Here is a 17,983-nt window from a genome sequence, read left to right as displayed (position 1 = left end):
TTAATGCACAGCATGTTTGCATGCATATATGCACTGAGGATTGAGAGGAACAAATTTCATCTATGCTGCATGTCATACATAAAGCATATTTGACAATAAAGATGACATTGACCCTTGACAATATCATTCACATCCATGCATTCATATTGTATCATTCAATGTGTTTCAATAATGTGAAAATCATGTGAATGAGGATGCTTGTGGGCTTTGTCTTCACAAATTTTGATTTAGAAAAATAAGATGCTCCAGTGTTTTAAATTTCAGTCTGTTGCGTTTAATGCATGCTATTTCCCCTGTTGTGAGAACACATAACAACACAATGGAATAAGACATGTCAAAAATCCGAGAGGCACTTGGTGAGACAAGGAGATTTTAATAAATACATTATTCTCCAAAAGGAGATCAAAATGGCTCTACACGGCGGACAATTTGTGTTTGTCCGGAAGCTGCTCCATAATATGCACGTACTGTAGCAACGTCACTCGAGTGAAGCGCGTCTCAGCAGTCGATAGTCTGCTGCTCTCTGCTGTGAGCGCGAGCACGTACTCGCGGCGCCGACCCAACCCACGCCACATATTAAGCTTTGAACTACAACAGCTAAACTAGCCTAGCCGATGTAATGATGGTCAGCAGACAAGGTTTACGTTTTATGTGACTTTTAATAACAACGTGGCAGAGTCATCAAACATGTGGTGAAGATTGCACAATTGTCTGTGTCTAACGTGTTGTCTTGTATTATTTTGTCATTTTATATTAACTTCTCTTTTGATGGGGGCGCGGACACTCGTAGCGGCTCCCCTTGTTGTCTGGTTGAGAGGGAAGAAATTTCATCTGTGCTGTATGTTGCACATACAGCTCATTTGACAATAAAGTTGTACTATATATATATTTTTTAAAAATTGTATATATATATATATATATATACAATTTATATATATATATATATATATATATATATATATATATATATATATATATACACACACACATACATATACACACACTGTATAGGCTAATCCATATTTCATACTATTTTTTTTAAACATTAACCCTCCCTTAGTTGTCAACAGACCAGGACCAGACAACCTTGAGGAAACACTAATTAAGTAGGGGGAGGGGTTGAGCACCACATACTGTAAATGTTTAAAAGAATAACAAAATAATGAGCCTTTTTTTAGATTTAGATTTTTGATCGACGAGTGAAAGAATGAACCATGCCCTGATTCATATGCAGACACACGTGTCTCTTGGTAGACACAATGACGTCACCTCTGTCTGGCTCGCACGCGCCCGGAGGAGGAGCGCGGGGACGCGACAGAGGAAGGAGGGAAAAAAAGAAAAACCACCAACCATCAACGGGTCACGAACTATGACCTTTAACAGCAGAAAATCCAAATAATTAATTTTGTAAAATATCAGACAGCTCCCAAATCGCCGTTTGTCCACTTTTTGAGGTAAGGGTCGGCCTCGGCTTGAAAAGCACAGAAAAGCCTTGAGACGGTGCGCGTGATAAATTAGCGGTGCTAATTTCCCGGTTTGTATGCTAGCTGGAGCCGATGCGCGACTCGATACACGGTCGAGGAGGGTCGTTGCGCACAGCGGCTCCTATGAATTGGGTTGACATGTGCGTATGTATGACGTACAGCGTTACTAACGTGAGCTGTTGATGTGTCAATGTAGAATGAATGACGAACAAGCTGCGGATGTGGTCGTGTTATGCTAACTTGGTTAGCTAACCGTAGACAACACGACCTTTTTACCTTTGCCTTCCCGGCGACACAAATGTGGCGGAAATGTCGTGGGACTCCCCCTCCCTCTACCCCCATGCTGAATCGCCAAACATTTATTTTGCTACTAGCACATCTTCAGTACTATGCGCGCGTGAACATTGATGTGCTGACATGTATTCGTCGTGAGGATTCGCCACCAGTGTTATTGGCTGCTCGCCAAATTCTCCATTTTGTTGTGTTGTGATTCGTATCCAATCGTTGCAAGACTGTGGAGCTTCACGCCCCCCCCCCCTTTATAGACAGTCGCGCCATGGCGTCAGACACTTCCGGGTGGCAAAGCGCGAGCATTGCCATCACAAACAGACACATTCAGCCGCAAATGGATATTTAGTGTTACAGTAATATCCCAAATGAATGCATGCCAACTTACTAATATATAAAAATATGAAAAGTGTGTAATAGGTCTTTGTATTTTACTTGAAATAAAATAGAGATGACAATTCCAGTGCGCTGTAATCAGTGTGCAAAATATTGACAGTGCAGTTGAGGGAATTCAGGGTGCTACATGAAGCCTCTTGGTTTCAGGCACTGATGATCCATGTTGTAGTGGCCTTGCAAAACTGTCTGGCCTTTTAAGATAAGATAAGATATCCCTGTTTATTGTGCATGTTAAATTGCTCCATGTACAGCACTTTGTATGCAGCGATGGCTGTTTGAAAGTGCTCTATAAATACTGTTGACTTGACTTGACTTGACTTTATTTGTCCCGCAATGGGGAAATTACAGTCAGAATTCAGAAAGGAAAACGCTGGGTAGGGAGAGGGAAAAAAAAAACACGCTCAAACTATCCTCTTCTGAGGATAATTTAAGTCCAGGATAAAAAAGACCCTAGCACATAAATAAGCATTTATGTTCATTATATGATAAGTACAATGCTATACACTATAGTGCATCTTTATTTGTATATTGATTTCACAACAGCTCCAGTTGCAATGATTATTTCATATTCTGCAAGTTTATACTGGGGTATTTAAGAAAATATTACTTCTGAGTAGTTTTTTTTTCATGTGATGTTTATTTGTAGTAAAAAATCAAACTGAATAGTCTACATAAAGATGTATTTGATTGTATCGTATTGTATTTTCAAATCCTTTAATCTTGTTCAAGACATTATTTATGGAAGGATTTAATCTGATGTTCAAAAAATCTGCTCCATGCAGTAAAAATATGAATGATAATTGATCAATTTAGGCGGCTAAAACCCAAAGTATTTTTCACATTAAAAAAGCCAAGAATGCGTTGATTTCATCATATTTCTTACTGTGAACTTTGGGTGGCCCGATACAGTCACGTAGTGGGCCGTTAATGTCGAACCCTGGAATGTGATATGAGTGTTTCCATTCCGCACACCACAGGAGAGGAATCAAGCAACCAAGGCAGGTCAATTGACAAAACAGGGTAAATGGCTTGAATGTTGATTGAAGTCATCTTCTCTACCACCGCAGTTTGAATGTGTGATTTTCAGTCAAAAATATGTCACATGAGGCAAATTGTTGAAAATCTGAACATGATTAACATTTCAACAAGTTGAGATCTTCCTTTCATAACTTTGCTGCTGTGAATTGGGAATTTCTCCATTGCGAGACTAATAAAGGTTTTCTTATCTTATCTTATAAACATTTTAAAAAATTCAGACTTAGATTGACATTTTTCTTGGTGGTCTGCTCTGAGCTTTTTCTAATGTAAAATTTATGCCTTGGCAAGATCGGGAAATGCTGCATTAATACAAAAATCATGAATAGCTTTCACACAAATATTTTATCCGCTCTTTTGTTATTATGCACCTTTGTGGGTGATTAATCATGCACCTTCCATTGTTCCAAACAGTCCTCACTAATGACCTTACATCATCATCATCATCATCATGACGGCCAATCTGAATTTGCTCTCTCAGCAGAAAGCGGACTTTGATTACGAGGCAGAGGTAAGTGTGGCTTCCAGTGGAGTTTTGTCCGAACTGTGTTTTATTTAGTGTTTGAAATGTTGGTTCTGTTCTGAGCAGACTGGCTTACAAGCTCCTCTGTAAACAAGACCATGCAGGGCAATGTGTTGGTTGTGTTTGTTTGAGCTGCTTGATGAAGATCCATAAAACATTTTTCAAATTGTAGGATATTATTGTTCCCAACAGACTCGGCGATGAGTCAGTCACCCAAGTGCTTTCAGATTGTGTCTAGTGAGGCTCCAGCAACATCACAGCAGATACAGGTATGCTATCTTCCACCTCTGGTGTTGTCTACTCTTTTCCTGTATTAGCCTGTGCCACACTACAGTATGTCTGCCACACTGTCGCTCTCCTTCCTCAGATTGTAACTGACCGGCAGAGTGGTCCGAAGATTCAGATCGTAACTGCCATGAACCCTTCCAGTGCTCCCAAGCAGCAATTCATTTTGACCACATCGGACAGCTCAGGGGCAGGAAAAGTTATTCTGACCTCTCCAGACAACCACAGCACAAAGCAGCTAATTTTTACATCTGCAGACAGCCTCATGCAAGGAAGGATACAGGTGACAACAATTCAATGCAATACATACAAGATCACCTTTCTCTTTATGTTGACGTGACTGGCAGCATTTTGACTTCATCTGTAATTTTAAAACATTAACAAATGATAGGCCTTTAGCGACCCTCATGAGGATTAGTATTCAACTTGTTGTCTGAAGACATCAGCCATAAAGGAAACAAAACTGTAGCAAGGTCAGCTTGAAACCTTCATGTCGTCAACCCCTTGTTATTGTAGATACAGTATGTAGGAAGCCTGCTGACCTGCTTTCCGGGTTTGGTCACATGACGTTCTGCTTATGGCGAACAGTTACCCAGCAGAGCAAAGGTATAGACATGGCGGCAAAGAGTTTTCGTAACCCCCGTTCATATCCTTGGCTAAACTTAGTTCTTCCCCAACACAAGGCTCCTAATAAGCGGTTTTGCATCTCAATCATCAAAATTTGTATTTTGCCCAACATTGCAGAACAAAACTAAGAAATAAACATCGACCGTCAAAAGTAATGATTTGGGAGTCGAGTATTGGGAGCCCTTCTGATGGTTCACTTGAAATAGCCCCCACATGATTGTCAAATGCTAACTGTCAGAGACTAATTGTCATTTAGTCACTGACTGCGCGGTGTCGAAGTGGCGGCAGTAAGTGCACACCGGGCAGAGCACACGATAAAAAAAACAATTCAATGAATTTTGTAATAGCAAGGAGATACACTGTAATTAATAAAAATACCGTGAGGGAAATTAAGGACAGCACAAGCACATGGAGGTGAGTAACTCGATTTCTCAACTTCAGTCATAAGGATGATGCTGTCTCTTGCGTGCTGAAGGGGCAATACACCTCACTTTTTTCCACCAAGAATCTCAGCTCGGGGCCTGGAGGGCCACTTTCCTGCCTGTTTTCCAGCTCTCCCGGCTGCAACACACCTGATTCAGATGATCAGCTCATCAGGCAGCTCTGAAGCAGCATTAGAACGATCCTGATGATTTGATTCAGGTGCGTTGCTCCTTGGGGAGATGGAAAACAGGCCGGACAGCGGCCCTAGAGGACCGACTTTGGACACCTCTGACCAAGATGATTCAACAACTGAGTGTTCATTTTACCAGAGCTACATAAAGGAAATATGTTTGGCTATATATGCCAATATTAATATTGCATTAATGTCTCTATCACTTTGTTCTCAGATTGTTACAGATCCTCTGTCGATGGAGCAGTTGCTCGGCCATTCGGGCGATCTGAGTCGGCCACAGATGCTCGAGTACTGTGTGGTGTGTGGGGATAAGGCTTCAGGTGGTTGAGTTGACAGTAATGTCATGGATTGTTTTTGCCAGTCTGAGATTTAGAGGATGCTAATCTGCTCTCACACACACACAAAGTGAGTCTCACATTCACATCACCTGTTTTCAGGCCGTCACTACGGAGCGATGAGTTGTGAGGGATGCAAAGGCTTCTTCAAGCGGAGTGTGAGGAAAAACCTGACCTACAGCTGCCGCAGTAAGCAGGATTGCGTCATTAACAAGCACCACCGCAACCGCTGTCAGTTCTGCCGGTTGAAGAAATGCCTCAACATGGGGATGAAGACTGACTGTGAGTCAAGAATTCAGTGCAATAAAACGGCACCCAAAACAGCCTCAATAGTTGCAGTGTTAGATCCCTTTAAGCAACGGATATTTGAAGACAAACAGTGGAGTAACGCAGACTGATATATATATATATATATATATATATATATATATATATATATATATTAGAGCTGTCAAACGATTAAAATATTTAATTGTGATTAAAAAGGCAACATCATAATTAACTCACAATTAACTCATAATTAATCGTGATTACTCACATTTCTTTTCGTTTCTAAATTTCCTTTGATATTTTTTTTTGTCCTATTTTTTCCCGTTTTAATGCTCTCATCAACACGGGATCCTGCATCAGTTTTCTATGTGCAAAATGCAAATATTTATATTATTATATTATATTATATTTTCAATTTTACATGAACATTTTTCACCTGGAGCAATTATTCACACATAATCTCACACAATATTACTTACTGTCCATCAACAACAGTGAAAAAAATATTTTGTCACACAACAGCTCCTTTAAGAGCTCTTTTTAGGGAATCAAAACAGCGCAATATAAAATTACAACAGGGACAATTTCAAGTGTTCCATTAACCTGCAACACATGTTTTTGGAATGTGGGAAGAAACCGGAGTACCCGGAGAAAACCCACGCAGGCACAGGAAGAACATGCAAACTCCACACAGGAAGGCCAGAGCTGGAATCAAACTCTGCATCTCTGCATTTTGAGGCTGAAGCTGGGGAAAGCTGATTTGAGATTTATCCATTTCTCAAGGCACCACTGTATTTGGACATTTTTAGTGCATTTTGTTGATCAAATTAAAGTGCAAGTCTTATGGTTGACTTGCAGCCAAGTGCAAGGTGTCTGCCAGTCAGCCAAAAGTTAACTTGTTCCACCTCACCCATGACCCTAAACTGTCTCCAAGCCCTAATCAGGGGTGTCCAAAGTCGGTCCTGGAGGGCCGCTGTCCTGCCTGTTTTCCAGCTCTCCCAGCTGTAACACACCTGATTCAAATGATCAGCTCATCAACCAGCTCTGGAGCAGCATTAGAACAATCCTGATGATGTGAATCAGGTGTGTTGCTCCTGGGAGAGCTGGAAAACAGGCAGGACAGCGGCCCTTCAGGACCAACTTTGGACACCCCTGCCCTAAGTGGTTTACAAACCCTAAGTGGTTTGGAGACTGGATGATTAAACTAAAAGTGTGATACAGAACATATTTTGTTCTGCTGCTTGGTTCCTTTCTGCTTGGCTCTCGACGAAGGCGGACGCTTTTTGCACAGCTCCCCTGCCCTCCCACCTTTTTTTTCCCTGCTCGCCACTTAGTCTTTTGTGCTGTCTTTGTCTAACTTTTTTCCCTAGCCTCCTACCGTGTTTTCATCCGAAGAACTAACCATGGAATTAGTTGGCTGGTCTCTCGGTGTAATCGACAAAAAAATTTTCGACGAAAAGAGCGGGGAGTGGGGAGCCTGCTTGCCCTCTGGGGACACTTGCTGCCGGATACGCCCTGGATCCATGGAGAAAGTGGAGACCGGTGTGCCTGACAGTACTGTCCGTGGAGGATGTGGAAGACATCTACATTATTGGCCTTTTGATAACAGGTATGCTGCTGTTTGGTGTTGGCAGCTTGCTGTTCTATCGCAAAATTCAACCGACGGGAGCGGCTCTATTGGAAGTGAAGAAGCTGCCGGTCACTCTGGATGGCTTGGCGCGAATGTCCAACACTGGTGACTGAGCTCAACCGCAATATGGTTGCGGTTTTGGAGCGCTCCGCGCGATCGATAATACCATGGAGACGTTGGAATCCACGCTGCGGAAAGAATTTTCGGATTAGAATGATCGGCGCCAGTGAGGAGATACAGACCAAGGACTCAAGGCTGTCTGGAATTGTTGGCGGCCGTCTCTCCAAAACAAACAACGCTATCTGGCCTTTCCCCTGGATGGAAATACGCATGGAGTCTAGGGCCCCCACCACCACCCCCCTCCTTCTCGGCCATGGACTGATAAGCCGGGACTGTCTTCATGATGAGCAGACCTCGACGAAGCAGCTATGACCTGTACACGCATACACATACACAACTGGACAACCACACGCGCATACACATCCTTGTTATCACCGTCTTCATCGCTCCGATTCTTTTTCCCCCGTGACGTGGTTCGATAATGCGGAGCGCAACGGTGACCGTGCAGCTGGTCATTTCGGCCGCGTCGCGGTTACCCCCCCCCCCCCCCCCTCCCGCCACCCCCCCCCCCCCTTCCCATTCATCCCCCCCTTATACATGTTATGTCTTGTGACTTGTTGTAACTGTCTAATGCTTATTCATGTGCTAGGGTCTTTTTTATCCTGGACTTAAATTATCCTCGGAAGAGGATAGTTCGAGCGTGTTTTTTTTTTCCCCTGTCCCTACCCAGCGTTTTTCCTTTCTGAATTCTGATTGTAATTTCCCCATTGCGGGACAAATAAAGGATATCTTTTGCTCATTGCCCCCAGCCGTTCAAAGCGAGAGGAAGCCTGCCGATGTTGTGCCTAGAGAGAAACATGTCAACTGCGCACCCTCCACCCAAAAAATATACATCCGCAAGGACATTAACAGTCCGCTCATCGCCACGCCAACCTTCATCTCGGACACAGAGACAGATGGCTCCAGGTTAGTGGCAATATACGGTAACTTCACAGTCTTGGCATGTTGACATGCGTCAGATGCAATGCGGGTCCTGAGAATGGTACATGTTGCTTGCAGATCGAGCCTGCTGGACCAGGGGATGCTGGTTAACATCCAGCAGCCCGTCATGCAGAGTGATGGAACGCTGATGCTGACAACTGACTCAAAGGTGTGACTCTGTGCTGGATTGTGCAAAAATCTACTATCAATTAAATATTTCCACAGGCTTCAAACAGCCATTGGCCAAGACACAGTCAAAATTTGAAGCGTTTCCTGTTGTATTTGTCTTTAGATGGAGTCTGGCCATAGTGACCTTGGGACGTTGGCAAATGTGGTGACATCACTGGCCAGCCTGAGCGATTCTTTAAAGCAGAACTTGAAAAATGGAGATTCATCCGACTGCCAATACATGGAAAAAAACACGACAGAGATAACACGGTTAGCAAAGCACTGCAAATTTTATGATTTAGCTTTTCACGAACAGGACTCTGTAAGTGGGCAGAGATGGCAAAAGTACCCTCACTCTGTACTTGAGTCAAAGTACAGCATCTGCTGCTAATTATTGGTGTTCTGAAGTTTTCTGTGAATCGACAAATGTACTGTAATTGTTTATGTGTGCATGCCTGTGTGTTTTGTGTTTTTCACAGTGCCTTTGACACCCTGGCCAAAGTTCTCAATCCCCCTGAAGCGGGCGTCATAACCGACAAGTGTGTTAGTGAAACGACCTTACAGCTAATTGGTCAAGACCAGGAGACCCCAATCATTGAGGTGGAAGGGCCGCTGCTCACAGATGGCCATGTTAAATTTAAGGTGGGTGAGATCAAGCATCTCAATAACGGCTATCAAATACTGCCAAGGCAAGGCAAGTTTATTTGTACAGCACATTTTATGTACAAGACAATTCAAAGTGATTTGCATAAAACATTACAGAAAAAGAAACAAAATCTTAAGACATTCCAAAAATCACATTAAAATCATCCAAAATCATGAGATTAAAACAATTACCAAGCATCAGTCTGGATCAGGGGTGTCCATTACGTCGATCGCGATCGACCAGTAGATCACGGACTGGTCCCAAGTCGATCCAAGGGGTCTAGAGGGGAAAACCCCCCCAAAACATTTGTGTCTCTGTGCATGTTAGTAATATATTTTTTTGTGTTAATGCACACTGCACCCTAATCATTCAATCAGTCTCACTTTCACAAAAAGTATTTAAAAAAGAAGGTTATCTTAAACCTAACACGTCAGCGGAAGTTGTTAGCGCTCAGCAGTCTGCAGTTGCAGCTTGTGATCAGAGTTGTTGTGCTCTATCTTTTATATTATCATTATTCTCATTCAGAGTTTGTTTTGTACAATTCACCGAGGGGACGGCCAAAGAAATACAATACAATACATGCTGATTTATATAGCGCTTTCACAACAGCAGCAGCTGTAACAAAGCGCTTAACAAAACAGTTAACATAAAGTAAAATAAATAAACACAACACATAACATAAAACACGGACAGTCGTGCAGTCCTAACCACTTTTCCGTCACACGCTTTATTGTTTGAAGCAGTTTGAGATGAAAGAGGAGAGAATCAAAGTGCCCTTTAACCAGTGGATCAGAGACGTCATGCTCAAAATGTGCACACGTCGGCTACAAGCTAAGTTTCAAAGTCAACAAGAAGCTGTAGCATCCATTGACCAAAAAAAGAGATTGGTTCACTTCTCCTGTCCCATGGAAATCCATTTCAATTCCAAGCGGCGACTCTCGGTTCCAAATACGCATCGGCGCTCTGCGCCAACGCTCCTCTCTCCTCATCCTCAACTTCAGCAGCCATCCATCCAGCCACACCAACGCCGACTGTCCAACAGCGCCAACATCTCCACTGAACAAAACGGGGTTGTGACAAATGCTGCCCATTACAGGCGCAAAAAACACAAGCGCCCAGGTCTGTCCAGCACCGACAGTCAATGGCGCCGACATCCCTCCCCAATCAAAATCTTTGCTGGCACAGGCGTGCTGCCGAGAAGGCGCAACCACCAAGCACAGATACTTCTCCTTTGACGAATGTCGTGGCCAAAAAACGCTGAAAACAGTCCATATCAGGTCCACACGATGAAACAACAAACAACATGTGACAAAACAAAAAACAAAAAGAACAAAAAAGCAAGGCTCTTGAAGAGCACTTGCCGAAGGCTGCCTACTCGGCCGCCATCTTGGGGAAAAAAAAGGAATAAAAAGGGGGCAATCTGGAGGGCCGAGAGAAGCATTTTAAAACGGTACGCGTGCGCTACGATCGTTAACAGGCTGCCTTAGTGCACCGCATGCCTCACCGTCAGGCTATTGCTCATCGTGGCATGCGTGCGTGCGTATGCGCGTGCGCTGTAACGGGTCGATCTCGGCAGGTTGTGTGATTGAAAAGTAGATCTTCGGTCAAAAACGTTTGGGCACCCCTGGTCTAGATATATTAAATGATAGCGTGCAAATGGGGATTAAAAGAAGAGAATAAAGCTAGATTCCTGAGAATGCTGCAGTAAACAATAAGGTTTTCAGCTCCGATTTAAATCAATGGAGAATTTGAGCAGACCTCAAGTCTTCAGGGAGTTTGTTCCACCGGGTAGCATTATAACACAATGCTTGTTTGATTCTGGGAATACACAAGAGGCCTGTCCCAGATGACCAAGGGGTCTGGATGCATCACAGAGTACATCTTGCATGTATTTTGGTCTAAGTCTCTAAGACCATTTCGAGATGTATATACCAGTAATAAAATATATTCGGTGACTCACTGGAAGCCAGTGTAGTGATTTGAGAATATGTGTGATGTGGTCCAATCATTCACAATGACAGTATTACTGCCACCAAAAAAAAAAGGAATCGAAAGGCCACTTGGGTGAATGACATGAACACGTCTCCTTGAAAGAACCTGGACAACTTGTCCTTATGTCTTCCTTCTAGCTGACCATGCCCAGCCCCATGCCTGAGTACCTGAATGTACACTATATCTGTGAGTCGGCCTCCAGGCTTCTCTTCCTCTCAATGCACTGGGCACGTTCCATCCCTGCCTTCGTAGCCCTCGGGTAAGGACACGCACAGTAATGACATTCCAGTTTAGTGTTAACACTAAACACACAACAAAAAGAATGAGACACATTCTATATTTAAATCCAAGACATGCTTTCATTTTATAAAACACTGCCAGTGCTAATGCCATGTAATGTCAATGTAAAATCCCATTGACGTGCTAATGAAAATTAACATTTACTTCCAGGAGTAATATTCCTCCAAATAATGACTTTTCAGATGCAAACGCTCTAGGAACACATACAGGCAAAAAAGAGATCAATGCTCAAAGACAAATATTCTTACTAATATGCGAAAAGCAAGTTATATTAATTGAGCAGCTTTCTTCCTCTGTACTTACTAATATGTATATACCAGATATATACATGTACACTGCTCGCGGACCCTATTTGTTGAGAGGCCATGACACCGAATGCGCGCAGGCAAACTTGCCTGCAAGAGGCGAAGCAGTGACGTTAGGGCATTGAAAGCCTTTTTGGCCCAGCTGTCTTTCCAATTCAATGCAGCATTTTCTTGATCAGATTCCGAGGAATCTGTCACTCTCGCATTTTTCCAGGGTCAAGACCAACGGAAGGTGTTTCAATCAACACTTTTTCTTTTCTTTCTATGACAGCTTATTAGGGTCACATAGCGAGGAAAAAACCCAAGAAAAGACAGATTTACAACCTGAGGCAAGCGATCTGGTGTATCACTCAATAGCAACTGGTGGGTGGAAGGAACAGCCCAGTCAGCAACTTGATCTCACATTTTTCCTAAAACGGCACCATGCATTAAAATTGATAGGGGGGTTATTTTAGCAAATACAAGGTTCAACCCAAAAATGGGACCACAAGATATTTATTAAACTTGATATTATTGTTCCATTTCCCCATCAAAACATCGAATTGGGCCGCCGGAGGTATACTTTAAGTTAGAGAACACATTTTTAGAAAACGACCATATGCAGCTGGCAACCTTTGGAGCCAAGCTGCCATAGGCAAAAAGCATGCATGTGACAGACATGAAGCACAACATCGAGTTCATTGTCATGGTTTTTTACCAGGCAGGAAGAAAACACCAATTTGGTGCGAGCCTGCTGGAACGAGCTCTTCACTCTGGGTCTCGCTCAATGTGCTCATGTGATGAACCTGTCCACCATCTTGGCTGCCATTGTCAACCACCTTCAAAGCAGCATCCAGGATGGTATGGGCCACCGCTATCTTCATCTCACAGTAGGACAGAACGACAACATTTGTAGTTTCAAAATATGCCCAATTCACAGGTGAGGATCACCGGATGTTTTAGTCATACAATGTATTCCCTCCTATTCTTTGCCTTGGGCCTTAACACTATTGATGACTCGCTAGAGCAAAGTAGATGCGAGTCAGCATTTGGCAGGTAGACGTCTACTATTGCATCTCTCCCTGTCCTTTGCAACTCCAGCTAACTGCAAGTCTTGCCACACCACCTTCATAAACCTTCTAATCTGACTTGGGAGTCACTTGATCAAAGAAAAAAAAAAGGAATAACTTTGTTGCACTCTTTGGTGCTGGCAGTGGTAGCATATTTTCAAGTCAATTTAAAATTGTGATACAATTGTGCCTTGAGATACGAAATTATTCTGTTCCATGACCATGTGTGCCACTCAAAACAATTCTCAAATCATCTTTTCAGGTTGAAGTAAATAGAATACCAGTACTCCGTTCCAGCCTCTCCCCAAAAGCAACAAATATTTGTAATTTGTCTTAAATACGAAAACACTATATTATTCTAATTTTAAGAACATGCAGTAAGATATAACTACCGGTAAATAGAAAGTCAAGAAATCAAACAGCTTTTGTCGCATTATTTTGCTTCCATTCAATGGATATCATTGTGCTCCTCCTGGTTTGGGTGACTTGGCCTTCTCGGGGCAGTATAAAAGAGGTGGCTTTTTAAAAAAAAATACGTATCTCTTTCTTTTGTATATATTTTCAATCCTGTACTGTTGAATGTCTGAGTATATAGTAAAGCTCTTCATAAATAAAATGTATTATTATACATAGTTGTATACACATGGAGTTGGTCTCCGCTCCACAGTCAGCAACAGTTAAAAGTATTCGTTCTTTGCAGAGGATAAAGAATGAATGCCTCTGAATGTTGTTATATTCTCTGTCGACATGTGTTGTTCCAACATTTGTTTCCGTTGTATCCGTTGCTAGTAACTGCAACGTGCATGCTAATTGTTGGAATGTGACATGTGGTGACCATCTTTGTGACATTTTTATGAAAATGACCTCTAAAATTTCCCAGAAAAAAATATCTCTTGAGAACTAATCAAGTTGTACTGCTTTACAGTAATTTGAATATGTCTTTTGACCGGCTGTTCGAAAGGCAGTCTACAAAATGGTTCCCCGTTTTTGGCTCACACAAAAAATTAAATTTCTCTGGAAGCCCTCATCCGATTTTTAAAATTCTTGCTGCGTTGTATTCGGGTTGAAATGGCCGTTCCAAACTGACTCAGCCTTTTGACAGACTGTCATGAGTGGGTAATGGGTCACGTCGCTACTATTAGCTAGCCTGATTGTGGCGTTTTCTATTATATGTTAGCATCCGCTAGCAGGCTTTAAGGCAAATGTACTATATGTGGTTGTTTCAAAGACACAACACGTTTATCGTCTTTTCTGTTTAGTTTGAAAGTAAACTTCAACTGCAAGTGGCAACAAACAGCCTGAAGTCTCTTTTTTTGAAGAATTGTTTGCAAGTCAAAGCCAAATAAAAACGCTAATGACGGGTCACTTGTTTCTCAAAGCACCACCATATCACCCAGAACTATGTGTGATTGCTGACACCTGATGGTGATCCATCCAGCATGGTTGACACAGACCTTGTTGTCCTGTGAATTTGTGTGACCTGTAGACAAGCTGTCAGGGGAGAGAGTGAAGCAGGTGATGGAGCACATTTGGAAGTTCCAGGAGTTTTGCAACAGCATGACGAGATTGGAGACAGACAACTATGAGTACGCCTACTTGAAGGCCATCGTCTTGTTCAGTCCCGGTGAGTCTTTATGTTTCACCACTGCTGTGAATAGTGAAATGATGTGGATGCGAGGAATACAAAAGCAGAAAAACAAAACAGAAATGCATTCGTATGATGTCAACAGATCACCCTGGTGTAGACTGCAGCGGACAGGTGGAAAAGTTTCAAGAAAAAGCCTTGATGGAGCTGCAGGACTATGTGCAGAAAACATATCCAGATGACACTTACAGGTATAAAAGGCATTCCTACTTTCTGTATGGTGACTCCAAAAATCCTAAGCTCTCAATGTAGAAAGATTTCTATTCCTAAAAGCTATATTAACACGCTGCTTAAATATTGGAAAATGATAAAACTACCGACATTATTCAGTTAAATGAAAATTGTACGGTGGACTGAATTACATGCCCACGGTTCTCAATTCTCGTTGTTTTATGTTTAGTTTGACAGTAGATAATTTTACAAACAGTTCAACATTAAATACAACTGAACTATACTTAAAAATGTACTGTTCTGGATTTTAAAAAGTGAACAGGCTGTATGCATAGGTACCAATTACATTCTTACATGTTTCGTTGAATTTCATGCTTTAAAACAAAATTTTATTTGTATTTAATCCAGTGATTACTTCACTTACCACTAGAGAGAGCCCACATACCACTAATTGTACTCATATCACATTTTGCAAATCACTGATCTGTCATGCTCCTAAAACTAGCAGACTTTGTTTTTCACTCTGCACTTATGGTGTGTGTGTGTGTGTGTGCTTGCATGTGTGCATGCATGTCTCCATCCATCTTCAGGTTGACTCGCATCCTGACTCGACTCCCGGCGCTGCGCCTCATGAACTCCAACATCACCGAGGAGCTCTTCTTTACTGGCTTGATCGGCAACGTCTCGATTGACAGCATCATTCCCTACATCCTCAAGATGGAAACAGCTGAGTATAACAGCCAGGATGCCGACCCCGCTGAGTGATAAGGAAAACCATTTCCAAATCTCCACTTCAGGTACTCTTTGTTCCCTCGAGGGTTGCTCCAGGTTTCGTGTTGAAACTGTGTTGAGTATCCTACAGTGGCCTTATGATGTACAAATCCTAAAGCCTTTGGAGGCATACTCTCATCTCAACAATGAAACCCAATGGTTCAAAATTGCATTTGACCTAAAGATGGAATAATAAAAAATCTAACTAAATACAGTGTGAAAACAAACATATGACATCTAAAATTTTGCCTGCATTTCAAATGTATGTTTTAATACGTATGAATTGCCTTGTGGTACAAACTGGTATCTGATACCTGGTCATGTGCATTTAGTCTAAGCAATTCCAAATGTTATGGAATATAAATATGCGTTGCAATGCCTTTGCTAATCTTGTTTTTTTTTTTTTTTTTAATTTCTCTATGAACACATGTAACTAACAACTGGAAGGAGAGCATCTATCAGGTGCATAGGTCTACTTGTGTAATAGCAGCACAACAGACCTCATTTTTTTATCTGTAAGCAAAGTGCTTTCATAGGTAACGGATATTACCCTTGATGTATTTATTCCAGTTTTTTAGCTCTATAGCTTTCTTTCATTCAATTGGCCAAATTATTAAATTGTATCAGGTTTATATTTTGGTTGCTGAATGGCATCGCTGATGTTCTGAGTGCTTCTGTTATGCACATGTATTTCTGGCCTTGAATCAATTCATGGCTAATGTATCCCGTGCAATCACCTCATCACTTTTCCCTTGATGACAATCACAATTTCTTTATTTCCTGTCCTGTCATTGTCTCTTGACTGTTTGTCTCCATTTTGTATGTTTATTTATCAAAAGCATTTATTTTTACACACTTGCCTAAGTGTAGCTACAGTATGCTACTGTTTTTGTGCTTAAGTTTGCTAAGTGCACATCAGCCCACTTTTGTGGCAATCGTACACATCTGTCCTGACTGCACTCTTTGCGTTTTGTATGTTTTCTGAAAACTACAAAATTGTTCTGAACATTTTTGCTTGTTGCATACTAAGTGTACTTAAGTCATTTGGGGCAGGATTCCCTAATTTTAGGGGGGACAAAAGAAAAAAAATATCGTTGGAAGCCAGTCTCAAGTGCATTGTCTTGAAGACTTTATGCAGCTGCTTTCTGCTTTTCTGATGGGTCAGAAAATGTATCTATGAACGAGAATGGGAATCTATCTGTCCATTATCCGAGTCGCTTATCCTCATGAGGACCATGTTGGAGCCCATCCCAGCCGTCTTCGGGCAGTGGGGGGAGCGAGGGTCCACCCTGAACAGGTTGCCAACCAATCACAGGGCACACATAAACAAACAACCATTCATTTTCACAGTCACACCTTGGAACAATTTAGAGTGTTCCATTAACCTGCCATGCATGTTTTTGGAATGTGGGAGGAAAACGCAGTATCCGGAGAAAATCCACGCAGGCACGGGGAGAACATGCACACTGCAAACAGGAGGGCCAGAGCCGGGAATTGAACCCTGGATCTTTGTATTGTGAGGCGGACATGCGACTCAGAAATAAGTTCGAGTGCATGTGAATGGTAATATTTGGGTTTAATACTCATTGAGACTGTTTGTAAAGGTGTTGGTGGGAACTTATCTTTGTACATGTAATTTCATTAAAATGAGTGCATGTTGTTTTTAAGCAATTTTATAATGTTTATGCTGTCTGCTCTATTAACCATCATTTTATAGTGCATCATTGTGCATGAAGAAGTGGGTCGTTGCATTTTATTAAATGCTGTATAAAATACGTTATTTAAATGTTGTGGCTTTAACATATTAGTATGAACACCTCCATTTTGGAAGAAATTTGATTTTTTTTCTTCATTTTTCTGGTTTGAGTATTCTCGGGCTAACATTTTTATGGCATATAGTATGTCCATTTTTGTTTTCATCTGTTGTATGGTTTTCAGTAAATTCATGTAATTCTTTTACCCAGAAGTGATAGCAACCTTATTTCTACCTCACAGATGACGATGTAACCCATTGCATTAACCGAACTCCTGTATTAACATTCCAGTCTGAGGCTGGCTTTGTCGAAGCCATACACCATAAATAAACTGTTATTCATCCATTTGGCTACCGCACTGTTCTCTTTTTTAACCGAATTATGCCCCTGACGTGCCATCGCACACATAGCTTCTTCTCAATACAGTACTTAAATGCAGTGGTTCTTAACCTTGCTAGAGGTACCGAATCCAGTCAGCCCACACGTTCACCGAACCCTTCTTTCGTGAAAAATAAGAATATGAGTTTTTACAAATTCAAGACATTAAAATACACATTTATTAAAAACAAAATTACATGGCATAAGTATAGTTTTTTTTCTTTCTATGACGTACTAACACGCCAGTCACACGGTGACGACTGAGCGAATTAAA

At 41.8% G+C, this 17,983-nt stretch overlaps 1 protein-coding gene across 2 annotated transcripts; it reads left to right on the top strand.

Annotated features, from left to right (window-relative positions):
* Positions 1 to 1,298: 1,298 nt before the first annotated feature.
* On the top strand, positions 1,299 to 17,676 carry nr2c2 (nuclear receptor subfamily 2, group C, member 2). 2 transcript variants are annotated; one of them, XM_086118633.1, is made up of 15 exons: positions 1,299 to 1,454; positions 3,618 to 3,714; positions 3,919 to 3,995; positions 4,094 to 4,294; positions 5,469 to 5,574; positions 5,692 to 5,871; positions 8,359 to 8,515; positions 8,609 to 8,699; positions 8,823 to 8,968; positions 9,178 to 9,340; positions 11,474 to 11,595; positions 12,642 to 12,781; positions 14,477 to 14,614; positions 14,721 to 14,826; positions 15,397 to 17,676. In XM_086118633.1, the coding sequence occupies exons 3-15, from the start codon at positions 3,927 to 3,929 to the stop codon at positions 15,569 to 15,571; spliced, it is 1,794 nt and encodes a 597-aa protein (XP_085974759.1). In that variant the 5' UTR covers positions 1,299 to 1,454; positions 3,618 to 3,714; positions 3,919 to 3,926; the 3' UTR covers positions 15,572 to 17,676. The 2 variants fall into 2 exon arrangements, with proteins under 2 accessions (XP_085974759.1, XP_085974767.1); XM_086118641.1 differs by having other exon boundaries at positions 3,618 to 3,740; positions 3,899 to 3,995.
* Positions 17,677 to 17,983: the final 307 nt, after the last annotated feature.

This window comes from Hippocampus guttulatus, chromosome 1 (genome assembly GCF_054856545.1).
Source record: "Hippocampus guttulatus isolate MCC_2025c chromosome 1, RoL_Hgut_1.0, whole genome shotgun sequence".
Lineage (NCBI taxonomy): Eukaryota > Metazoa > Chordata > Actinopteri > Syngnathiformes > Syngnathidae > Hippocampus > Hippocampus guttulatus.
Note: the sequence above shows the minus strand (reverse complement) of the source record. Positions and strands in the feature narration are given on the sequence as shown.

What these genes read in the sequence shown, in the direction of transcription:
- nr2c2 (XM_086118641.1), top strand. Translation starts at nt 3,655, where the DNA reads ATGACGGCCAATCTGAATTTGCTCTCTCAGCAGAAAGCGGACTTTGAT. An exon ending in ATGGCCATGTTAAATTTAAG is followed by an intron (nt 9,341 to 11,473) that starts GTGGGTGAGATC and finishes TCTTCCTTCTAG; the next exon opens with CTGACCATGCCCAGCCCCAT. An exon ending in TCAAAGCAGCATCCAGGATG is followed by an intron (nt 12,782 to 14,476) that starts GTATGGGCCACC and finishes TGTGACCTGTAG; the next exon opens with ACAAGCTGTCAGGGGAGAGA.